This window comes from Schistocerca gregaria, chromosome 1, assembly GCF_023897955.1.
Source record: "Schistocerca gregaria isolate iqSchGreg1 chromosome 1, iqSchGreg1.2, whole genome shotgun sequence".
Lineage (NCBI taxonomy): Eukaryota > Metazoa > Arthropoda > Insecta > Orthoptera > Acrididae > Schistocerca > Schistocerca gregaria.
The window spans coordinates 536842192-536869110 of NC_064920.1; the positions used below are offsets into that span (position 1 = coordinate 536842192).

General features: G+C 39.3%; 1 protein-coding gene across 3 annotated transcripts in view; it reads left to right on the forward strand.

The window, feature by feature from the left end:
• Positions 1-26919, forward strand: part of LOC126355420 (WD repeat-containing protein 35) — a 189599-nt gene that overhangs the window by 68385 nt on the left and 94295 nt on the right. For 2 of the 3 annotated variants that reach the window (XM_050005727.1, XM_050005736.1), the window contains exons 4-7: positions 546-648; positions 19372-19532; positions 22236-22401; positions 22794-22939. In XM_050005727.1, coding sequence (XP_049861684.1) covers positions 546-648; positions 19372-19532; positions 22236-22401; positions 22794-22939 — 576 coding nt within the window. The remainder of the gene's footprint in view (positions 1-545; positions 649-19371; positions 19533-22235; positions 22402-22793; positions 22940-26919) is intronic. The other variant, XM_050005742.1, reaches the window with a different exon arrangement.

The following is a 26919-nucleotide window of genomic DNA, read 5'->3' on the forward strand; positions in this document are numbered from 1 at the left end:
GGAGAAGTGAAGATTGATAAAGAAACACAGACACTATAAGGAAGAGGAGGTTAAAGTTTTATGGTCATATTTATAGAATGAATGATAGTAGGCTAGTGAAGAAAATTTTTAATTTCATTTCCAGATTAAAAACAGCACAGGCTTGCTGTAAGAGACAAGAAGGGATTTGAGAAAATTTAACATTACAGAAGACACCATGCAGGACAGGGAAAATTTCAGGCTACTAATACATACTGCATAATTTTCAATCCAACAATAAAACCAACAACCTAGGAGTGTGATGGCAAATGAACAGAGGCAGGCCATCGGTCAATGCATGAAGAAGTTCTGGGAAGATAAAAAGAGAAAGATTGGACCATAGTCTTAGGTTCTAAGTGGTCTAGAATCAGCCAAATAAGTAATAGTAATAGTAATAATAATAATAATAATAATAATAATAATAATAATAAATGTAGCAAGTTAGAATTACAGACTTAAAACTTTTCTTGTACGAGTTCATTTTAATCAACTGTTTCCTAAATGCTTCACTGACTGTTTACTTCCAGGGTGCCTGGTATGAGGAAATGATAAACAATAGGAATAAGTCAGTTGTTAAAGGAATGGCATGGAATTCTGATGGTCAGAAGATCTGTATTGTGTATGAAGATGGTAAGATTTTTGCTTCTTCCTCCCGCCATAATTTACACTGTATTGTAATAAGAACAGAAAGAAGACAACAGTCAATCTTGTAACCATTATAAATTGTTATTTTCAAAAACTGCCAGTTTTGAAGTTGGTGTTGACCAAGGTAAAAGGTAAAACTTAGCAGATGAACTTAACTGTTAATTAGTATTGTTGTTCTGGTCTGTCTGCTCCGACACAGTTCTGCATGCTACTCTATCCTGTGCAAGACTCTTCATCTCTGAGTAACTACAGTAACCTACATCCTTCTGAACCTGCTTACTGTATACATCTCTTGGCATCTTTTTACAATTTTTGCCCCCCCCCCCCCCCCCCTCCACACACACACACACACACACACACACACACACACACACACACACACACACACACACACACACACACTCCTCTCCAGTATTAAATTGGTGATCCCTTGATGTCTCAGAATGTGCCCTTCCAGCTAATCTCTTATTCTAGTGAGGTTGTGCCAGAAATTTCTTTTCTCCCCATTTCCATTCACAACCTCCTTGTTAGTTACATGATGTACCCATCTAATCTTCAGAATTCTTCTGCAGTACCACATTCCAAAAGCTTCTATTCACTTCATGTTTAAACTATTTATCATCCACCTTTCACTTCCATGCGTGGCTACACTCCATACAAATACTTTCAGAAAAGTCTTCCTGATACTTAAATCTATACCTGATGTTAACAAATTTCTCTTCTTCAGAAACACTTTTCTTGCCATTGCCAGTCTACCTTTTATATCCTCTCTACTTGAGTTATCATCAGTTATTCTGCTACCAAATAGCAAAATTCGTACTATTTTAAGTGTCTCATTTCCTAATCTAATTCTCTCCGCATCACCTAATTTAATTTGACTATAGTCCATTATCCTCATTTTGCTTTTGTTGACGTTCATCTTGTATCCTCCTTTCTTATATCCATCTGTTCAATTGCTCTTCCAACTCCTTTGCTGTCTCTGACAGAATTACAATGTCATCGGCAAACCTGAAAGATTTTATTTGTTCTCTCTGGAATTTTAATTCCTACTCCAAATTTTTCTTTTGTTTCCTTTACTGCTTGCTTAAAATACAGATTGAGTAACATCAGGGATAGGTACAGTCCTGTCTCACTCCCTTCTCAACTGTTGCTTCCCTTTCATATGCCCCTCGACTCCTATAACTGCCATGTGGTATCTATACAAAACGTAAATAACCTTTTGCTCTCTATATTTTTACCCCTTCCACTTTTAGAATTTGAAAGAAAATATTTCAGTCAACACTGTCAATAGCTTTCTCTTAAGTCTACAAATGCTATAAACATAGGTTTGCCTTTCCTTAACCTATCTTTTATGAGAAGTCATAGAGTCAGTATTGCCTTGCTTGTTCCTATATTTCTCTGGAATCCAAAATGATCTTCCCCAAGGTTGGAGTTCACCAGTCCTTCCATTCTTCTGTAAAGAATTTGTGTTAACGTTTTGCAACAATGACTTATTAAACTGATTGCTAATTTTCACATCTGTCAGCAAGTGCTTTCTTTGGAACTGGAATTATTATGTTCTTCTTGAAGTCTGAGGGTATTTTGCCTGTCTCATACATCTTGTTTGCCAGATGGAAGAGTTTTGTCATGGCTGGTACTCCAAAGGCTATTAGTAATTCTAACAGAATATTGTGTACTCCTGGGGCCTTGTTTTGACTTAGGGCATTCTATATACTCCATCCACCTTTCTGCTTTCCCTTCTTTGCTTAGAACTTGTTTTCCAAGAGAGCTCTTGATATCTATACAGGTGGTTCACTTTTCTCCAAAGGTCTCTTTCAGTTTTCCTGTAGGTGGCATCTATCTTTCCCCTAGTGATATTTGCTTCTGACTCCTTATATTTGTTCTCTAGCCATTCCTGCTTAGCCATTTTGCACTTCCTGTCAGTCTCATTTTTTAGACATTTCTATTCCCTTTAACCTGATTTATTTACTGCATTTTTTTTATATTTTCTCCTTTCATCAATTAAATTCAGTGTCTCTTGTGTTGGCCAAAGATTTTTATTAGCCCCTGTCTTTTTACCTACTTGATCCTCTGCTGCCTTCACTATTTCATCTCTCAAAGCTATTATTATTATTATTATTATTATTATTATTATTATTATTATTGTTGAAACTTCCTGGCAGATTAAAACTGTGTGCCCGACCGAGACTCGAACTCGGGACCTTTGCCTTTCGCGGGCAAGTGCTCTACCAACTGAGCTACCGAAGCACGACTCACGTCCGGTACTCACAGCTTTACTTCTGCCAGTATCCGTCTCCTACCTTCCAAACTTTACAGAAGCTCTTCTGCGAACCTTGCAGAACTAGCACTCCTGAAAGAAAGGATATTGCGGAGACATGGCTTAGCCACAGCCTGGGGGATGTTTCCAGAATGAGATTTTCACTCTGCAGCGGAGTGTGCGCTGATATGAAACTTCCTGGCAGATTAAAACTGTGTGCCCGACCGAGACTCGAACTCGGGACCTTTGCCTTTCGCGGGCAAGTGCTCTACCAACTGAGCTACCGAAGCACGACTCACGTCCGGTACTCACAGCTTTACTTCTGCCAGTATCCGTCTCCTACCTTCCAAACTTTACAGAAGCTCTTCTGCGAACCTTGCAGAACTAGCACTCCTGAAAGAAAGGATATTGCGGAGACATGGCTTAGCCACAGCCTGGGGGATGTTTCCAGAATGAGATTTTCACTCTGCAGCGGAGTGTGCGCTGATATGAAACTTCCTGGCAGATTAAAACTGTGTGCCCGACCGAGACTCGAACTCGGGACCTTTGCCTTTCGCGGGCAAGTGCTCTACCAACTGAGCTACCGAAGCACGACTCACGTCCGGTACTCACAGCTTTACTTCTGCCAGTATCCGTCTCCTACCTTCCAAACTTTACAGAAGCTCTTCTGCGAACCTTGCAGAACTAGCACTCCTGAAAGAAAGGATATTGCGGAGACATGGCTTAGCCACAGCCTGGGGGATGTTTCCAGAATGAGATTTTCACTCTGCAGCGGAGTGTGCGCTGATATGAAACTTCCTGGCAGATTAAAACTGTGTGCCCGACCGAGACTCGAACTCGGGACCTTTGCCTTTCGCGGGCAAGTGCTCTACCAACTGAGCTACCGAAGCACGACTCACGTCCGGTACTCACAGCTTTACTTCTGCCAGTATCCGTCTCCTACCTTCCAAACTTTACAGAAGCTCTTCTGCGAACCTTGCAGAACTAGCACTCCTGAAAGAAAGGATATTGCGGAGACATGGCTTAGCCACAGCCTGGGGGATGTTTCCAGAATGAGATTTTCACTCTGCAGCGGAGTGTGCGCTGATATGAAACTTCCTGGCAGATTAAAACTGTGTGCCCGACCGAGACTCGAACTCGGGACCTTTGCCTTTCGCGGGCAAGTGCTCTACCAACTGAGCTACCGAAGCACGACTCACGTCCGGTACTCACAGCTTTACTTCTGCCAGTATCCGTCTCCTACCTTCCAAACTTTACAGAAGCTCTTCTGCGAACCTTGCAGAACTAGCACTCCTGAAAGAAAGGATATTGCGGAGACATGGCTTAGCCACAGCCTGGGGGATGTTTCCAGAGTTCGAGTTCGAGTCTCGGTCGGGCACACAGTTTTAATCTGCCAGGAAGTTTCATATCAGCGCACACTCCGCTGCAGAGTGAAAATCTCATTCTGGATTATTATTGTTGTTGTGAAATTGGTAATATATTAAGAATCACAATAAAGCCAAATGGAAATTGTTGAGTGTGGTCAGTACATTGTCGTAGGCCACAATCCTTCCTCTAATGTTACTGCTAACAACATTTTATTAAACCCTAACAAAAAAAAAAAAGAAAAGTGATTGTAAAATATGGGGAAGGAAAAAGATTACAAAAGCATAATGTTGTACTACATCTGGTTTGAAATATTGTGTGCTAATTTTTTGGCTGTAAAAATTAATAACGCTTCTCCTAATCTTTTATGCAGTTGTCCTTCTAATCTTTTATGCAGTTGTCCTTGAAAAACAATGAAGGTTATCATTTGACTGCCTCACATTTTTAAATTTGCAGGTAGCAGTTTGTATTTTGCAGACCCAGTGACAGGCCACATATTTGTTCCATACATTACTGCACTCCCCCCCTTTCTCCCCAACTCATACATGGCAAATGTTCATTTGCATAATGCATAGTTTCAGTAAGGAAAAATTTATGTTCCCTGACTATTTGCACTCAGTTAAGATTTCTGTGGTTTTCTTAAATCATTTCAGCAGCATTTCATGATCGTTGTTACAGTAATATCATGTCTGATTCTTCATCCCATTCTTATTCATTGCGGCAGAGTACATCTCTGTTGACCGAAATCCTGATGCAACATCAAATCCACATTCTCCTCCTCTCCATAATGCAGAGTAGATTTTGAAACACCTATATAGAGTATGAGTCATTATACAATAGTGGATGAAATTATACCATGTACTATTTTCGTGCAGTCCATACTGTTTACTTACGAACATTTTGCTCTCCTTCCTACCTAATATCCCTGAAGTTATACACACATAATACCTTTTGTTTTCTATTTAGTATAACCTGATTAAAATTACTTGTTAATTGACACTTCACTCCTTTGAATTGAGGTCATCCAATCACAGCCCACAGTGTCACACAAGACTCTAAAAGTTGTCATTTTTTATGTAAATGAGTGGGTCAGTTTAGAGACGTACCATGCCATGAGAACTAAAATTTAGTAGGTTTTTGTGCTATTTAGGAAAAGTGTGCAAAACAACAACTGCAGGATTGTTTTTTGGAATATTCCAGTCCCAGGTAACACCATAATTGGTGTCATTCAGGTGACTTCCCTAGATGCTTAGAACAAATATTTAATTCCTTGAAAATTATTAAGAAGCTTTTGATAGAGAGCAGGCTATTGTAACACGTTAGTTTAAATGCATTACCACAAACTCATAGTAAACACCTACAGTCATCATTTTTAATAATTACACCCTTCAATTTGACTCCATTTCTGAGTAGCACATTACTTAAAATTGGAAATAATGCAGTGAAATAAACACGCTTTCTATCACAATTCATGTAGTTCACAAATAATTCTCAACCATGGAAGAAAGGAACGCACCTTATTCCAGTGGCATAGAGAGATTAAGTACTTCTTATTTTTTTAGACATTCATCATAAAAGGAAAATAATTCTGAATTATTACTCATTTAATGTGCTTGATACAGAACAAGGCATATATGGGGTTGGAGCACCTCCACACCCACACCAGTATGATGGCCAACACAAAAGGTCTACTGCCATCTCTGCAGATTTATTAGTTTTCATTAAGTGAGTTCTTGCAGGATGTGGATACTGTGATGTTTGTGTACATCTGGTTATGATTGGCCATTAATACGCACTCACCTGGAGGTAGATAGATAGAGAATAGTTCACATGTGGGGAGATGACGTCAATTGCCACCTGTGTAATAGTTGATGTATTCATAATGGTTTCAGCCTCGCCCCCAACAGATAGCATAGTGGCATAGCTACCAGAGTGCCATCTGTGTCCACCCTTTAATAGGGAATGCTAACAGCTGGAAGCCACAGTGTGGTGCAAATGTATGAAGCAAGTGGGCAACCATGCCATGAGGGACACACTCGTGCTTCCTACAAGCAAGTGAGTAAGTTTGACAAGGGTCAAATTGTGGACTTCCCAGTGGTGTGATGGTCCTTTGGAAGAATTGCCATACTAGTTGGATGTGCTGTGTCAGTTGTGTAATAATGCTTGTATTAGTGGCCACATGAACATCCTCACACCCATAGATGAGATCCTGGGTGTCCATGTAGCACAGACATCCACCAGGATTGTCGTATTATAAGAGCAGCAGTGGCAGATCTTACAGCTACCACATCACAGATAAGAAGGCTTGTGAGCACAGTTGTGTCATCAGTAAGTGTAGCAAGCCAGCTATTAGCAGTGAGGTTACAGGCATGCACAGCTCTAGCCCATCTTCCACTTATGCCACAGCATTTATGTACATGGCTTGATTGGTGCCATCAGAGTATCACTTGGAAGATGAAATGGTGCACTATGGTCTTCAGCAATGAAAGCAGATTATGTGTGCACACAAGTGATTTTTGTTTGCACATTCAACATAGTCCTGGTGAGAGCTGTCTTGTAGAGTGCATTTGCCCAAGACCCACAGGCCACATCCCATGTTTTATGGTCTGGTTTGATAAGCTATAACTCCTTCACCTTTGACGTTCCTCTAGGGGATGCTACCCAGCACTGAGAGCATGCAAAATGTTGTTAGGCTTTTCCTTTTGCTGTTCTTGCAGTAGGAAGGTGATGGGATGTTCCAAATGGATAATGCTCATCCACAGACTGCCCGTGAAAGTCACTGTGCTCTGCAAGACATGCACCAACTTCCCTGTTCAGCATAATCTCTGGACTTATTTCTAATTGAGCATGTTTGGGATATGATAGGACAAGAAATGACTTGTGGGACTCATCAACAAACAACTCTTATGCAACTACATGAACAGGTCAACCAAGCATGGTATTTGCCATCTGTACAATTGACGTGATGCCGTAGTCAGCACCTGCATTGCCACCCATGGAGGCTACACTGTGTACTAAAGTGGGTGTTTCAGCACTCAGAGCAGAATGTTGTTAGACCTGTCCTTTTGCCGTGCTTGCAACAGGAAGGTGATGTGTTGTTCCACCTGGTACCACAAAACTGGTTGTACTGTTGCTCTGTAAATTAATCATGCACTCCATATGCATTGTTGCAACAATAAAACTTGAGAGAATTGCAAATATCTAAAAAGTTGTACCTATTTTTTTCCAGCAATGTATGAATATTCATATTATTTATTTTTACATACATGATTGTTTCAAGGACAGTTAATTTCTTTAGCCCTCTGAAAGATTTTTTGCAGGAGTGTCATGGTGGAAAATTACCTATGCACCTAATGATATATTCTTTAGTTTCGCCAGTTGTGATATCTGTATATAATGAGTGTAGCTCCATATTAAGATTCAATATGAAGATGAGGCCGTAATTGCATGATGATATCCAATATTAGCAAGACATGTATTCACAAAACTTACACATGCCTCAAGAGTTGCTCATTACTTTTCCAACAAACTTTGTATCAGAAATTCAGAGCAGTGGGTCTGCATGTCTGGCATTCAGTAGTGTGTGTCTTACTTATTAGAGTGCAGAGAGGAGGCCATTTATAATAGTAAGAAGCATAAAAATTGGACCATGAAAGAATGGAGAAATATACTCTTCACAGATAAATCTTGCATCAATTTACACAATGTATCTTACCACATATCCATTTGGAGAAAAGTGAATGACAGTACAGTTTGAGGAACATTATTCAAACACACAGTAGGGTTGAATCAAATTCTCCTTCCATCACATTTGTCCAGAATGCATTTAAAACTCTGTGAATTTGTCTTCTAGTGCTTTTTACAGTTCTCACATTAGTTTTCCATCATTTTTGTGCATATATATAATAGAGGGAAACATTCCACGTGGGAAAAATATATCTAAAAACAAAGATGATGTAACTTAACAAACGAAAGTGTTGGTATGTTGATAGAGACACTAACACACACACACAAAATTCAAGCCTTCGCAACCCACGGTTGCTTCATCAAGAAAGAGGGAAAGAGAGGGAAAGACAAAAGGATGTGGGTTAGAAAGAAACTTCCACAAGGGAAAAATATATTAAAAACAAAGATTCCAAGACTTACCAAGTGGGAAAGCGCTGGTAGATAGGCACAAAGAATAAAACACACAAACACACACACAGGATTTCTAGCTTTCGCAACCTATGGTTGCTTCTTCAGGAAAGAGGGAAGGAGAGGGAAAGACGAAAGGATGTGGGTTTTAAGGGAGAGGGTAAGGAGTCATTCCAATCCCGGGAGTGGAAAGACTGCTTGTGTCTGTGCATGTGCGGATGGATATGTGTGTGTGTGCGAGTGTACACCTGTCCTTTTTTCCCCCTAAGGGCAGTCTTTCCACTCCCGGGATTGGAATGACTCCTTACCCTCTCCCTTAAAACCCACATCCTTTCGTCTTTCCCTCTCCTTCCCTCTTTCCTGAAGAAGCAACCATCGGTTGCGAAAGCTAGAAATCCATATCTTACCAAACAAAAGAATCTTTGTTTTTAGATATATTTTTTCCCACGTTGAATGTTTCCCTAAAGTGACCCTTGTGCAACAGGTACAACTTGAACATAGAGATTCCTTTTTTTCTTTTTGACGACAGTATGTTTTAATTCTGCTTCTGGTGCATGAATTTCTCACAAGGACATTGAGGTCTTCAGAGCCTGATAATTTAGAGCAAGTGTGAGATGCTTAGGGGAGATGGACTGCAGTCTGCTGTCAGATACTGCTAAAATCCTTCCTTGCAGACCTCGACCCAGCTCTTTTTTACGAATGTAGTCAACTGTGCAACTCTTCAACCAAGATACGACAGATGGTTGCTAAACATGTCTTGCACACACACCCACGCGCACACATCTGTGCAGTTACATTGTGCCAGGACTGCAGTTTGATGAGTGTTCATCCAAAAGCTAGTGAAGTTTATCAAAAGTATTCTAATTACATGTTTTGAACACTGTTCCATGATAAATGTCTTATGAGTAAACTTTTTCTATTTTCTTCTGACACCCTGTTTGAAAAAAGTGTTCTCATTTGCTGATTATTCTTAAATTTTGAATGCTAGTTTAAATCCTAGTATGAGCGATATACTTTAGGAGGTGGCATATGAAAACCAAAAGACAAATAAGATATTTGAATTAAGAATTCAAAAAGCAAATAACATTTAGTTTTCAAATGTGTACTGCAAAAGGTATGCTTGCATAGAACATAATAAATATTTCAGCTTTGCTCAAGAGACACTTTGGTAATGATCAAAGGTATGTAACAACAGCTAAGTGCTGTTAATATTTCAGAATTGAAGACTCTGATTTTTTTGTTCTTTGGGAAACTTTAAAATGGTATTGAGCTCATTGGATTTTGAGCAGCAACTCAGTGGTATTTGTGTTGAAGACTCTGATATCATGATCAATTTTTATCATCACTCAACTGTCAATAAAGATACACTCTAATGTACAGGTGATAGATTTGATTCCAAAATGATGAGTCTCTTTGAATTGTGTCACATCCTGCTCCAACTTCAACATTCCTGTCATGTAATTTACAGATTTATGAGTAGCCTTCTGTTGCTAGTGGTAGCAAAGTTTGTAAGTGGAACATTGTGCAGAAATGGCAGTGAAGTTGGCTTCATGGAAACTTAGCTGATTCTGTCAGAGATTTTTGATGTTGTCTCATGCTATAGAGACATTGAATGTGTTTGTAGACAACCTTAACTTACTCTGTCCAAACATAAAATTCACTATGAGATTTTGACGGGAGGACCAGCTACCATTTTCAAATGTCCCAGACAAGTTGGAACCAGATGGTTCCCTTGAACATGGCATCTGCTGATAGCCTACTCCTGCTAACCACTGTCTGTAAGCTTCAAGCTGCCATAACACAGCCAGATGGGTAGTGCAAGAAAACCAGTTGACACACACACTATCAGGCCAAGACACTGACTGTACAGAGTTGAGTCACCTCAGGAAAAGTTTAAGGAGTAATAGATAGACCACTTAATACCCCTAGAACCTTTCTGAAGTGACCCAACTCTGCACTTTCGAAGTATCTTGGCCTGATAGAGTGTGTGCCAACTGGCCTAGGGTAATAGGTAGACCAACTCCCTGCACCCATAGTCTAGGGTAGCGTCGTTGATCAGTAATCAAAAGTCATCATTTCTGGGTTCAAAACCCAGCACAACTTAAATTTTGGCTAAGAACCAGCATTGACAGCTGAAGACTTCTGGCATAAGAAGCCACCCTCATTGTACCAATGACCTTGTCAAAGAGAGCGGACGAGCAAACAGAGGTTCAGGGCACTCTCCATTCCTTGGGGTGATCAATGGCATGAGGATGCAGAAGGCAGTGGAAACCACTGCATTAAAGAGACATAATATGGATCCACAGGACATGTGACCTGTAATTAAAAAAGTGTCATGATGATCTTTACATTGGCAAAAGATCCTGAAATAGTCCCCTGTTCAGATGTCTGGAAGGGGACTGTCAAAGAGGACATGACCATGAGAAAAAGATTCAATAATCAATGAAAGGATAACATTTTACAAGCTGGGGCGTGGAATATCAGAAGCTTGAACGTGATAGTGAAGCTAGAAAATCCTAAAAGGGAAATGCAAAGGCTCAATATAGATATAGTAGAGGTCAGCAAAGTGACATGAAAAGAAGATGAGGGTTTCTGGTTGGATGGGTATAGGGTGGTATCAACATCAGCAGAAAATGGTATAACGGGAGTAGGATTCGTTATCCATAGGAAGGTAGGGAAGAGAATGAGGTACTGTGAACAGTTTGGTGATAGGGTTGTTCTGATCAGAATCGACAGCAAATCAACACTGACAATGATTGTACAGGTATACATGCTGATGTTGCAAACTGAAGATAGGGAGATAGAGAAAGTACAGTACATAAAAGGAAATGAAAATCTAATAGTCTTTTGGGACTGGAAAGCAGTTGTAGGGCAAGGAGTAGAAGAAAAGGTTTACAGGAGAATATGGGCTTGAGATAAGGAATGAGAGAGGAGAAAGATTAATTGAGTTCTGTAATAAATTTCAGCTAGTAATAGCGAATACTCTGTTCAAGAATCACAATACTTGGAAAAGGCTGGGTGATACGGAAAGATTTCAGGCAGATTACATCATGGTCAGGCAGAGATTCCGAAATCTGATACTGTATTTTGAGGCATACCCAGGAACAGTTATAGACTTGGATCACAATTTAGTAGTCATGAACAGTAGATTGAAGTTTAAGAGGTTAGTCAGGAAGAGTCAATTTGCATAGAAGTGGGGTACAGAAGTACTATGGAATGACAGGACATGCTTGAAGCTCTCTAAGGCTATAGGTACAGTAATGAGGAACAGCTCAGTAAGCAGTACAGTGGAGTGGACATCTCTACAATGGGCAGTGGAGGAGTGGACATCTCTACAATTGGCAATCACAGAAATTGGAAAGAAAAATATAGGTACAAAGAAGGTAACTGTGAAGAAACCATGGGTAACAAGAAATACTTCAGTTGATCAATGAAAGAAGGAAGTACAAAAACGTTGGGGAAATTCAGGAATACAGAAATACAAGTCGCTGAAAAACAAAGTAAATGAGAAGTGCAGGAAAAACTAAGACAAAATGGCTGCATGAAAAATGTGAAGAAATCAAAAAAGAAATGATTATCGTAAGTACTGACTCAGCTTATAGGAAAGACAAAATGACCTTCAGTTAAATTAAAAGCAAATGTGGTAACATTAAGAGTGCAATAGGAATTCCACCATTAAATGCAGAGGAGAGAGTGGATAGATGGGAAGAGTATATTGAAGGCATCTATGAGAGGGGAAGATTTGTCTGATGTGATGGAAGAAGAAACAGGAGTCTGTTTAGAAGAGACAGGGGATACAGTATAAGAATCAGAATTTAAGAGAGCTTTGGAGGACTTAAAATCAAATAAGGCAAAAAGCATAGATAACACTCTCAGAATTTCTAAAATCATTGGGGGATTGGCAACTAAACGACTATTTATGTTGGTGTGTAGAATGTGTGAGTCTGGTGACATACCATCTGACGTTCAGAAAAATATCATCCACACAATACCAAAGACTGCAAGAGCTGACAAATGCGAGAATTATCGCACAATCAGCATAACAGCTCATACATCCAAGTTGCTGACAAGAATAATATACATAAGACTGGAAAAGAAAATTGAGGATGCACTACATGACGACCAGCTGGGATTTAGAAAAGGTAAAGGTGTCAGAAAGGCAATTCTGACATTGTGGTTGATAACGGAAGCAAGACTAAAGAAAAATCAAGACACGTTCATAAGATTTGGCTACCTGGAAAAAGTGTTCAACAATGTAAAATAGTGCAAGGTGTTTGAAATCCTAAGAAAAATAGGAGTAAGCTGTAGAGAGAGACGAATAATATACCAGGTGTACTGGTATGACATGAGCATTTTTTTTTTTTTTTTGTGGAAATGAAACACTAATTTTGAATTGAAAAGTAAAAACATTTTATTCAAAGTACTGACCATTGCTTTCTATACATTTTAACCGCCTTTCTGGCAATTTGTGGACACCACGCCAATAGAAAAGTTCGTCTTTTGAAGCAAACCAATCAGACACCCAATTTTCGACTTCTTCGTAGGAATCGAAGTGTTCCTCAGCCAATGCGTGTCCCATTGCTGAAAACAAATGGTAGTTGGAAGGGGCCAAGTCTGGTGAATATGGCAGGTGGGATAGCAGCTCCCAGCCAAGTGTTTTGATTGTATCCTGAACCAGTTTTGCTTTGTGTGCAGGTGTATTGTCATGTAAAAAAATTACTTTGCCATGTCTTATGGCCCATTCTGGTCTTTTTTCGATCAATGCATGGTTCAAATGGATCATTTGTTTTGATTTGTGCGATTAGTATTCACAGCTTCACTGGTTTTAGAAGCTCATGATACACCACACCTTTCTGATCCCACCAAACACAGAGCATTGTCTTCTTGCTGAATCGATCTGGTTTTACAGTCGATATGATAGTTGTCATGGATTAACCCCTGATTTTTCCCATTTAGGATTCTTAAAATAAATCCATTTTCCATCACCAATAACAATTCGATGAGAAACTGATTTTCTTTCATGTCTTTGAAGCAAAATTTGACAAATGGTTTTTCGGTTTTCCATCTGTCTTTCATTCAATTCATGTGGCACCCATTTTCCACACTTTTGGATCTTTCCCATAGCTTTCAAATGGTCAGAAACTGTCTGTTGTGCAACATTTAGCATTGCTGCCATTTGCTTCTGACTCAAAGTATCATCATCATCCAATATTGCTTGCAATTCGGCATCTTCGAACTTTTTTGGTGATCTTCCACATTCTTCATTTCTTACATCAAAATCATTATTTCTGAACCGTTGAAACCATCTTTTACGTGTTGCCTCTCATAGAGCATGATCACCGTATGCCTCAACAAGCATTCGATGCGACTCTGCAGCAATTTTTTTTCAAATGAAAACAAAAAATTAATGCTTTCTGCAAATCATCATTTTCTGGTACAAAATTCGACATTGTTAACACGATGAAAACATATGATGTTGTTTGTTCCATGACTTGATGTATACTAAATATCTTTGACAGATGTCATACAAACCCAACAAAAAAAAAATTAAGGCTCATTCACAACAAACGTTCCCTATCGACACATTTGTATCTTAACACTCATTTTATACCGGTATACCTGGTACAATATGTACAAGAGCCAAGAAGGAATAGTAAGAGTGGGTGAGAATGAAGTGCTCGAATTAAAAAGGATGTAAGACAGGGATGTAGTCTTTTGCCCCTATTGTTCATTCTGTACATCGAAGAAGCAGTGATGGAAATAAAAGAAAGGTTCAGGAGTGGAATTAAAATTCAATGTGAAAGGATATCAATGATACGATTTGCTGATGATGTTGCTGTCTTGAGTGAAAGTGAAGAAGAATTACATGATCTGCTGAATGCAACGAACGGTCATTGAGTACAGAGTAGGGATTGGGAGTAAACCGAAGATAGATGATGGTAATGAGAAGTAGTAGAAATGAGAACAGCAAGAAACTGAACATCAGGATTGGTGGTCACGAAGTAGATGAAGTTGAGGAATTCTGCTACCTAGGCAGCAAAATAACCAATGACGGACAGAGTAAAGAGGACATCAAAAGCCAACTAGCACTGGTAAAAATGGCATTCCTGGCCAAGAGAAGTTTACTAGTAATCGAAGCATTTGAGATGCGGTGCTACAATGAATGTTGAAATTTAAGTAGACTGATAAAGTAAGGAACGAAGAGTTTCTGCACAGAATTGGAGAAGAGAGGAATATTTGGAAAACACTGACAAGGAGAAGTAACAGGATGATAGAACATCTGTTAAGACATCAGGGAATGACTTCAATGGTACTAGAGAGAGCTGTAGAGGACAAAAATGGTAGAGGAAGCCAAAAAGGGAAATACATACAGCAAATAATTGAGGATGTAGGTTGCAAGTGCCACTCTGAGGTGAAGAGGTTAGTGCAGGAGAGGACTTCATGGCGGGTTTCACCAAAGCTGTCAGAAGACTGATGACTCAAAAAAACGGGTAGACCAACAATTAGATGCAATGTGCAGTTTACCGAGCCATGTCATAATGAACAAAGGAAGCAAGAGCACTGGAACCCAAAGCCATTGCATATTTGCCTAATGATGTTGCAGTGTCTACCGCCATCTACATGATATCGGAAGAAAAACGGGGTGAAATGTGTTTTGAGCCAACATACGAAGACTGTTCACTGCCCAGTGCAATATCATGGATGGCTTGTAATTATTAAATATATTGCATTATGTGTGAATATAATAAGGCAGACAACAAACAAGCACTACTGAGATGCTATATACTGAGCATATACATGAGGCTAATACAGCTGTGGGAGAACTCTACCTTCAGATGCGACATGAGTTTGAGGTATGATGAGATTTAACTTGTGATATGGACTACATATTTTTGGGTATGAGTAATAAACGAGTGCATATAAATTAAATTGTCAGGAAATGTCATTTACAGAAAGGCAAAATATGAACTCAGAAATGCTTGGGAGCTTACACAGTGACTAATGAAGGTTGAGACCAGGAGGGTTACGGTAAAGTAGGACGTATTGCAGAGTTCCCACACGCGCCATTCAGAAAAGCTGGTGTTGGTGGGAAGGATCCATATGGCACAGGCTGTGAAGCAGAAATTGACATGATGTCATCTTCGGCAGCGTGTTGAGCAACAAGGTGGTCCACTTGTTTCTAGGCCACAGTTTGTCGGTATCCATTCATGCGGACAGACAGCATGTTGGTTGTCATGCCCACATAGAATGCAGCACAGTGGTTGCAACTTAGCTTGTAGATTGCATGAGTGGTTTCAAAGGTAGCCCTGCCTTTCATGGGATACGTGATGTTTGTGACTGGACTGGAGTAGTTGGTGGGAGCAATGTGAGGATGGACGAGTATATTGTGTAGGTTCAGTGGACAGCGGAATACCACTTTGGGAGCTGTGGGAAGGATAGTGGGCAGGACATTTCTCATTTCAGGACATAACAAAAAGTAGTTGAAACCCTGCCAGAGAATGTAATTCAATTGCTCCAGTCCTGGGTGGTACTGAGTTATGAGGGGAGTGCTCTTTTGTGGCCAGACAGTGGGACTTTGTGAGGTGGTGGGAGACTAGAAAGATGAGGCACGGGAGATTTGTTTTTTTTTGCAATGTTGGGAGGATAATGATGGTCTGTGAAGGCTTCAGTGAGAACTTTGGTATATTTCAAGACAAACTGCTCCTTACTGCAGACGCAACAACTGCAGGTGGCTGGGCTGTATAGAAAGGCCATTTTGGTATGTAATAGGTGGCAGCAGTTGAAGTGGAGGTTTTGCTGATGGTTAGTAGGTTTGATGTGGACAGAGTTACTGATGTAGCCATCTTTGAGGTAAAGGTCAACATCTAGGAAGGTGGCTTGGTGGGTTGATTAGGACAATCTCCAAACATGCCTCACACCCCCTCACAACTGACAAACCCTGTCTCACAGACCTACTACACTTTTCCCCCACCAAACAGACTCGTAATGAAGTCATGAACCTTTCCTTGGCACCACAGAAGTATCAGTCCATTCCAAAGGCCTCACCTTTTGCCCCTCTCCCAAATTCAATCATGCAGGACTTGTTAAAGATCCTCTCTCCTTTTCCCGATCCCTACAGTGGAAACGCTTTTAGGTCACTATCCCTACTAATCAGACTCAACCAAAGACCAGTATTGTACCCTGCCTAACTCAGTTCACTCCTCCATCCAACCATGATCCACCCCCACTGCCCCTCAATCACCCTACGTTAACTTTCCAGAATTTATCAACATCAAACCTTGCCTCATCATCATTTCCCAAATCCCTCAACATGCAAATAATCCCTACATCCAAAGAAAGCGCCACAGTTCAGCGTCTAAAAGCTGATCCCGACCTTATAATTCTGCCTGTGGAGAAAGGCTCCGCCATTGTTGTTTTGAACCACAAGGATTATGTGGCAGAAGGACTCCACAGGCTGTCAGATACTTCTACCTACAAACCTTGCCACAGTGACCCCATTCCAGAAATCCAGCAGGATCTCCAGTTGCTTAGGCCCATCCCAGAATCTCTCCCTGGAGTACATCTCTCTGCTCACACCTATCACTCCCTGTACTCCTACCTTCTACATGCTTCCTAAAGTCCATAAACATAACAACCCAGGATGCCCCATTGTGGCTGGGTACTGTGCCCCCGCTGAGAGAATCTCTGCTCTCATAGACAAACACCTTCAACATATCACCTGGAACCTACCCTCCTATATGAAAGATACCAACTATTTCCTCCATCGAGTCTCCACAGTTTCTGTCCCTTTACTACTTGGTGCCCTGCTCATTACTATTGATGCCACCTCCATTTACACTAACATTACTAATGCCCATGGTCTTACTGTTATTGAATACTACCTTTCCCAACACCTGATGGATTCCAATCCAACAACCTCCTTCCTAGTCACCTCAACCAACTATATACTCACACACAATTACTTCTTCTTTGAAAGCATTCCTACAAACAAATCTGAGGTACAGCTATGGGCACCATTCTATGCCAACCTGTTCATGGGTGATCTAGAGGAATACTTCCAAACAACTCAGTATCGTAAACCCCTCACCTGGTTCTGATTCATTGATGACTTCTTTGTGAACTGGATTGATGGAGAGGACACCCTATCCACATTCCTCTAGAACCTCAACAACTTCTCCCTCATTTGTTTCACCTGGTCCTACTCAATGGAAGAAGTCACCTTCCTAGATGTTGACCTCCACCTCAAAGATGGCTACATCAGTATATCTGTCCATATCAAACCTACTAACCACCAGCAATACCTCCACTTCAACAAGTGCCACCCGTTCCATACCAACAAGTCCCTTCTATACAGACTAGCCAGCTCGTCACATCTGCAGCCACGAATGGTCCCTCTTGAAATATGCTGAAGATCTCACTCAAGCCTTCACAGACCACAATTGTCCTCCCAACCTTGTAAAAAAACAAAACTCCCATGCCTTATCTTTCCAGTCTCCCACCACCTCCCAAAGTCCCTCTGTCTGGCCACAAAGGAGCTTTCCTGTCATAGCTTAGTACCACCCAGGACTGGAGCAACTAACTTGCATTCTCTGCCAGGGTTTCATTGTGCCCTGAAATGAGAAATGTCCTGCCGAGTATCCTTCCCACTCCTCCCACAGTGGTATTCCACTGTCCACCGAACCTACACAATATACTCGTCCATCCTTACACAACCCCTGCTCCCAACCCTTATTCATGGCTTATACCCCTGTAATAGACCTAGATGAAAGACTTGTCCTATAGATCCTCCCATCACCACCTACTGTAGTCCCAGTCACAAACATCACCTATCCCATCAAAGGCAGGACTACCTGTGAAATCAGTCATGTGATCTACAAGCTAAGCTGCGACCACTGTGCTGCATTCAATGTGGGCATGACAACCAACAAGCTGGCTGCCTGCATGAATGGCCACCTACAAACTGTGGCCAAGAAACAAGTGGACCACCCTGTTGCTGAACACGCTGCCAAACAGGACATTCTTCATTTCAATGGCTGCTTCACAGCCTGTGCCATATGGATCCTTCCCACCAACACCAGCTTTTTTGAACTGCGCAGGTGGGAACTCCCCCTGCAATACATCTTATGTTCCCATAACCCTCGTGGCCTCAACCTTTGTTAGTCGCTGTCCTCACCCATCCAGCCCCTTCCCTGTTCCCATTCCAGCACAACACAGCTGTCATTCCATCACCACACTCAGTGTTTTTACGTCTCTCCTTATCCCCTTCTGCCTCCTGTGCCCTCTATCTAACCTGCAGCACTTCACTGTCCGCCACCCCCACTGTACTATCCCTCCCCCTCCCCGCCCAGCCTCCTCGTTACCCCCACCTAGTTGCCACTCAGTCATACAGTGGTGCTGCTGCTGCTTGCAGTGTGGTTTCATTTGGCTGAGACTTCGGTCATGTGTGTGAGTTGCATTTGTGTGTGTTTACATCTATTGTTGATGAAGGCCTTAATGGCCAAAAGCTTTATTTATTTGTGACAGTCTTTTGTTTGCGCCTATCTGTGACTCAGCATCTTTGCTATGTGGTGAGTAGCAAATTTTCTTTTCAGAGTATTTTCTTAATATTTTTGAAGCACAGTGGCACCTGATAATGGTGACAAGTTATATTACCAGAATAAGCAGCTATAAAGGCAACTAAATACCCTAGAACTGGTTTTACAACAAGAATGGTAGGAAAACCTGAGAGTTTTGTGAAGAGTTCTCTCTTCACATTTTAATTCACTATGATGTAAATTTATATTGTGTATATTTAATTCCTGGAAAGGGAAATAAAATTAGCTGTTTTTGTCATAAAGTAACAGAGGTATAATGAGAAAATTAATTATTCAGTTGTAGTTTTCTTTTCTGTATTGGTTTTAAAATTATATGGCTGACATTGTGATTGACGGCTCATTTTTCCAAAATGACAGGAGCTGTAATTGTTGGATCTGTTGATGGCAATCGTATCTGGGGGAAAGAACTGAAGGGAATTGCACTCACTGGTGTCGAGTGGTCTCCTGATGGAAAGATGTTGCTATTTAGCCTCAGAAATGGCGAGATACATGTTTATGACAATCAAGGAAGCTTTACGGTATGAAATCTTCGAAACAACTTAAATAGAAAATTCTCGAGATAAAATATTGTTCATTCTTAACAGAATACACTTAGTAAATTATGGCAGTAATTCTGATTTTGATAAGTAAATGAGTACAGTGTGGAGGTGGATCAGTGAGATTGTAAATTCTGGTTTGAAATAACTTCCAGTTTTATGTCACTACATTGATCTCTGTTCATTTTTCTTCCAAATGGATGGATTTGTGAAGATTCTAGGCATCCAGATGCATAATAAACTTAGGCGGCACCAGTGTGTTGAAGAGTGAACCGAGAAGTTAGTTCTCTTTGTTTTGCACATAGAAGTCTCTTTCAGTGATACTTTCACTCATTTCTGTCCTGTGGAATAATATTTTTGGACATTGCAATTAATTTGGAAAAAGTATTTGTGCTACATTAACTTTCAGGAAGAATATTGTGGGAAACTGGTAACTGAACATCTTGCTGAAGCCTCTTCAGTGCTGTAGGGATTCTTACATTGACATTCCAGTATATGTACTTCCTACTGGTATTTTAGGTTAATAAAGAGAGTGAACTGAGTATGGACTAAGAAATTCACAGCCACAGTACTGGAAACAAAAATATGAGGGCTGTTCAATAAAGAATGATGATAAGTTTTTGCTGTCATATTTTCTCATGTTAGAATTTAATATTATGATATTCTGTTAGTTTAATGTCTAACAAATGTGTTTTACTAGTTTCATTGTTGGCACTTCTGATTCCCATCTGTGAAAGACAGGCAGGCTGTGACATGTTCAGTGTTACCTACTGTAATAATGGAGGTGTTGCGCAACAAACAATATGCGACTTTGGAAGTCTGCTTCCTTTTCAACAAATCTTCAGCTGAGGCCTATGCATTGTTACAGGAGGCCTGTTTTTTCCTGAGGCACAGCTTGAAGATGGTTTAAAGAGTGGAGACAATCAGTTTCAAAGAAAGGTGGACTTGTTACTGCTCTTACCAAAGATAACATTATCACTGCTGCTGTTATTGTGAGAGAAGCTCAATGAATAACCATATGAACACTTTCTAAAACACTTAAAATTTCACTGGGTACCACCAAAAGTTGGTGACAGAAAATTTGCACACCAGGAGTGTTTGGGCCTGGTGGGTTCCAATAGTACTGATTCCCATACAAAAGAACATTGCATATAGATCTGCATGCAGTAGAACTTGATGTAAGTGAAAATATGGAGTTTCAGCAAAGGTAGTTACTGTTGATAAAACTTGGCTGTATCATTTTGATCCTGAAAGCAAACAGCAAAGCTCAGTGAGGAAATCTCCTTCATCATTCCCCCCACCCACCCACCCACCAAAGAAGCAGAACGGGTTGCTTCTCTGCCGAGAATGTTACGGTCACTCCAATTTTTGATATTCATGGAATGGTTTAGCAGCGTATTGTATCTGCGCATGCATCAATAACTGGACAATACTGTAGGCATGTCCTGGAAACTTTGCAAATCCATATCAGGCAAAAAACACCACATACCTGCAAAACAGGCTGGATGCTGCACTACAGTAATGCAAAGCCTCATATTGCAAGTGCTGCTACTGAATATGTTGCAAAAATCAAAGTGAAGTGCATCCTTCCCCCCATAATCCATCCGGATTTTCTATTCTGAAGAAATATCTTCGAGGGAGGCATTTCCATCACTGGTGAAAGGTGCAAGGCAGTTCCGAAAGAGTTCTGAAAAGTCTTTCAGAAAATTGTTTCCAGCATGTCTTTGCAGAATGACGTAAATGCTGGAACAATTGCATCAAATCCAAATGAGACAATTTTGAAAAGTATCATCAAAATTATCTGGATGAATAATGGTGTTTTTTTTCAAAAACAAGTATAATCATTCTGTACTGAACAGGCCTCATGCTTTCCATATAGACTATCAATTGCTGCATAATGTTCTGAATGGTGTTTTACATTCTGGAGGAGAAGTGTATAACAGGTTGCCAGCGAACCTCAGTCTGGATAATAAACATCCCTAAGTATTTGAAAACCAAATGAAAGAAATACCTAATTAGCCACTCCTTCAATAATGTGTTAGAATACTTGGACTCAAGACCCTAACTTCACTGTAATTCTATTTGTGTTAGATAGATCCTGACTTTTCCATTATGTAGACTGCTGAAGTTATGTAAATGCTTTATTTGAAGTATTGGACAATGACATTAGCTGATTAGTACAGGAGGAGGAGGAGTAAATTCTCTCTTTTTTTTAAGTAGCCGTTTTTCTCCTATTTTACATGTCTAAAGTAATCTAGAAATAATTACCATACTTATCAGTTTGGGCAGATTTGCACTAGTCATAATTTCTTCTTAGTGTGCTTTACAGAAAAGTAGCCAGCACTCTTCATCATGGGGTTTGTGGAACATGGTGTGTGAATGAATGAGTTTTGTGTTTCAGTATTGAGGATGAGTGGGTCTTGCAGTGTTCTTAATGTGCCACATACACAGTATGATTGTGACAGAATGATTTGACTTTTCTGACCCCCCCCTCCCCATTTTTCTCACTCTCTGTTCTTTCAAGGACATCAAAGTTCTGATATTTTAACAGAAAATAACAGTTGGTTTGATAAAAATGTAGAGTTAGCAACATGAGTTCTTTTGCTTTAAAGATTTCATTAATTTGTTGAGATTCATTCCTGAAGTCACCCAGACAGTGAACAATTTCTGGTTTTAATTTCATAGATGAAACTAACAGTCCACTGCCTTCCAGCAATACCAGGACCTTTGCAGGTTGTGGGCATGGATTGGTATGATGGTCGTTATGGCTATGTTGATCAAGATTGCCCTGTTCTGGCTATTTGTTATCAGAATGGCTGCATGCAAATCATGAGAGGAGAAAACGATGACAGTAAGTTAAAGCTCTTATTTTGTTTCCCTTTGTTTTTCATGTGAAATTGTCATTATCAACTGTTGTTGTTTTTAACGTATTCTGGGAAGTCAGTGAAGAGTTGGTCAAAGCATTATAAACAACACCATTAGTGCTGAAGCAGTCATGACTGAAGCAAAAAATTGTATTATTGATAAAATTTGTAAGACAATTGTAGATGTCATCCAAATATGTGTAACATTGAAACATTTAACTTGATCATTTCTCATCATTTGTTATGACGTTTCTGAATAAAATGAACAGCATAAAGCGATACAACAGATTATGTGAATATTTATTTATTGAATTGATAATACAGTCAATGAGAGCAGAATCAAATATCTCCTCTGTATTTTCTTTTTTAATTTCTATAGTGCCTGTGCTTATTGACACTGGTATGGCAGCTGTGTGTTGTCGCTGGAATCACAATGGCAGCATTATTGCAGTTACAGGAATCATGCAACTGCAGAATGAACCAAAAGACTGCAATGTAATTCAGTTTTTTACTCCATTTGGAGAGGTGAGCATGAATTATTTTTACAGTTCCTTGTTATTGTATTACTGAAAGCAATGTCTGTGTTTTCTGTTCTAATGTCTGTTTATTTTTATTTTAAAAACATTTATAACTTTCTGAAGCTTTTGTAACTTCAACAGTATTCATAACAATGGGAAATCTTGAGCAGATTAACTGTGAATCAGGAAGGAATATATCACCATTCATCTTATAGAGAAATTTAGATTCACAAATAGGACACAGAGAGCAGAGTTCAAGATTGTAAACATCCGTCACCACTATCAAATGCATGTTAGTCCACCTAGTTCACCTCCATCAATCACCCTTTACCCATCTCTAACCCTTTGCCCTGTCTCACATTTTAAAAAAATGCGAATGTACAGCCACATATAGGAGTAATGGACTTAGTAAACACAAGCATGTGTTTGACTGTTACATATTGTGCCACTATAAATTACAATGAATAATCAAACATCAAGAATAAAGAAAGAACACATAGGTAAGGCTGACAGTTTTCCATCCTATTGATGGTTCTATATTTATTAGGCTTACCATATTTTTTTGGGTGCACCCTAGATCATACTTTTGAAATTACTTTGAGGTCATAATAGTTTACTGACAGTAAACTTTATTTATTCAGTTGTATGTTTCAACAGACAACTTTTTTTCAGAAATGGTTTGTTTGTTTTAGTTACATCATGAAATTGCCAACACAATAGTCATCTCAGTATTGGTTGTAACAGATGAAAATTTGAGGGCATAGCTTTTTAACCAGTTTAGATGTGAAGTCTGATGTTTTGGAACTGAGTTTGTGTCAAGCAGTGCAGTATGAAAAACTAGACTCTTTAGCAGCACTGTTATTTCCATCTTTGGCTTTAAAAAAACTATTATGTTTGTTGAAACAGCAGGATTAATAGCATTTCTATGTTTAACTGTTTTCAGATGGCCATTAATAACACACTTTCATGTGTGTGCAAGAGAAGAATTCTCTAGTGCATAGCGCACAACAAACATGTTCATTGTTACTCTCCTTACACAGTTAAAAATATTTGTATTCCTGTTGCAAATTGACATTAAGCACTTATTTGCTTTTGTACATTTCTAAATGATGAGACAAAAAATGACTAGAGATAAAATGATCAAAAACTTATAGATGAGGTATGTCGTATACAAAAACAACATAGAAACATTGTTCCTCTTTTGTGTCCAAATGACTAAGTGAAAAACTGTGGTTTAAAAATGCAATGTTGAACATATAGGTCAAAATTTTTTTAAAAATTCTCACCAAACATAAAATCCTTAAACCTTGGACATTTTTGCAACCCAAAACATTATCCTACAGAGTCCTAAAATACCAAGACTGTCTGGGATAACCCCATATGTATGGTAGGCTTAGCCGTTATCATCTACATCAATGGTTCTCAAACTTTTTCAGACTGCTGCTCACTTAGCTAAATGCACTCATCATCGTGCCCCACTTAATCATCCTAGATCATCAGTGCCACCCTAAATTATCAATTACTAATTTTTAAAATCTAAATACAAAAAAATGGCTCATGTTACTTTAAAACAAATGTTGACATTTATTTTAAATTAAGTAATGAGATTAGCTTTATAACTGAACAATAACTTTGCATTGAAATGTTCTGAACTGACTTTCATAAAAAGCATAATGGGATGGATGGACTTGATGAAGAGATATCGGTTAATAAGAGCCTCAGATCTGCCCATTGAGTTATCTGAACGCTATTTCTTTGCATTGAAAATAGTCACACCACCACACTAAAACCATGTTCTATCTGATATGATGAGGGAATGAATGAAGGAGGTTCTTAATCTTTCTCCATACTGTAGGATACTTACAAGGGATGGGTTTCTTCAACCAAAAATCCTGATAAGACTTCTGAAATTTTAGTTTTAAGTTAATATCAGTTTCTAACTCCATTATTTCTTTCCTCCAAAACTCCCACTTTTCTAATATCTGAAAATGGATTTATCACCCAGACTGGAATTTCCATCAAAATCAGATAATTAAATTGTTCTGTGATCCAGAACTTTCATATAATACAGTAAACATGCAGATCATTTGCATGAATTCTAGTCTTTTCGCCTAAGCCTTAGAAGCTTGGAAATCAGTATAACTCTCCACAGCCTAGGTTCCTCTTGAACAAACCAGCTCTGAAACAAATGTTGAACTCACAGATTTGGCTTTGATAAAGTTACCTTGCAAACGGACATTAATTTCATCAAGTTTTGGAAACAGATCTGACAGGTAAGCAACATCATGTCCGATCATTTTTAGTTCTTCACTGTGCAAAAAACACAATCTTTCAGAAAAGCTCCACAGCAATATCAAAGAGGTCATGAAACCTTTTAACACAGCTGCCTTTTGACAGCCATTAAACTTGCGTATGAAAAGCTTACATTCAAAATTTTCCTCATCCATGGAACATCTGAAAAGGTCCATTATTGACAGCTAGGGATTTAATTTTACCATCGCAGTGATGACAGTTGGAAGCAAGTTGTGTAAACAGCCCCTTAGATTTTTTCTAGTTGATGAATGACACAGTAAATTGTAAACATACCTCTGACATCTTTCATCAAGTAGGCAATAAACTCATTGTAGAGACCTACCAATGATGATGCATTGTCGGATACACAAGAAAGTATATTCCTATGTGGGATTTACTTCTTTCTGAAGGGTTGTTCAACAACACCATTTATTGATTCTCTCTTAGTAGGTGTGTTTAGTAGCCGTGCAAATAATACCTCTGAACCAATCTTTCATCTTTATGAAGCATATGTAAAACTAACAGTAAAGATTCACTCTCTGGTACAATTGACTCATCAAGTTGTTATGCAAAATCTATCATTCTAAGGACAGAGCATATTGTGTCTTCCACATTGTCACCCACTTCATCTATTTGCTTTTGCATAGAACTGTTACTCAGCGGAATAGTCTCACTTATGCCGTGTGGTGAGTTATGTAAAACAGTTCGCAGAACCTAACTAACAGCTGGTAGGATCAGTCCCTCACCTGTTGTATGTTTTTGTCCATATTTAGCTAGCAACAATGAAATGTTGTATAGTGCAAGAGAGTGCCAGTACTTTGTTGTGGGCCATTGCGAAACTTGTTTGCTTCTCAAATTTATTTTGCAGGGACTAAAAAGCTTAAATCCTTGTTCACCTTGCTAGGATCTGCCTTTCACAGATGTTCAGCTATTCTGCAAGTCCTCATGGCCTGATTAGAGAAGACTCTTTCACCTATTAGGCACATTCATAGCTGCTGGTTTGCAGGCATTGGTATACACCCATATTTCAGGTACTAGACATTACATTGTCTACATTTTTTCTTTGGACCTGCCATTTCTTTTCTGAAATATTTTGAAATAAGTGTCATTAAGAAATAAACTCCATCAAATATCTATCTCTATAGTCCTACAATTATGACTTATGATTATTAACATTTGTCAGCATTTACATTTGACTCCCACTTCTTAATAACTTTAAAAATATATCCTGCACACTCAGCAGGCTACAAGAAGCTGCATGTTAAATGAGATTGATAGAAAAGTTAATGAAACATTATTTTTCTGCAATTTGACTTCAGTATAAAATTTAGGCTAAATATACTACCAATTCAACTGAGTCTGCATAAGCAACATAATTTTCTTTTAAGATCCAAATAGTGTATCAAGTCAACAGTGGATGCTATTCATTCTTTTGACAATACACAGTGGATTTCAGCACCAACCAGTGGCACAAACTTGAAGCAATGCAGATTTTTGGGTCATCTCCATAGGACTTGGTCAGACAGAGCTATGTCTCTCACAGTAGCTCAAAATACTGAGACCACCCATTGGATCCCGCTTACTACCCGGAGAGCAGTACCGACTACTTTGAGAACCACTGATCTACATCTACATACATATTCTGCAAGCCACTATATTGTACATGTTGAAGGTTATTTTGTAAATTGGTAGTCA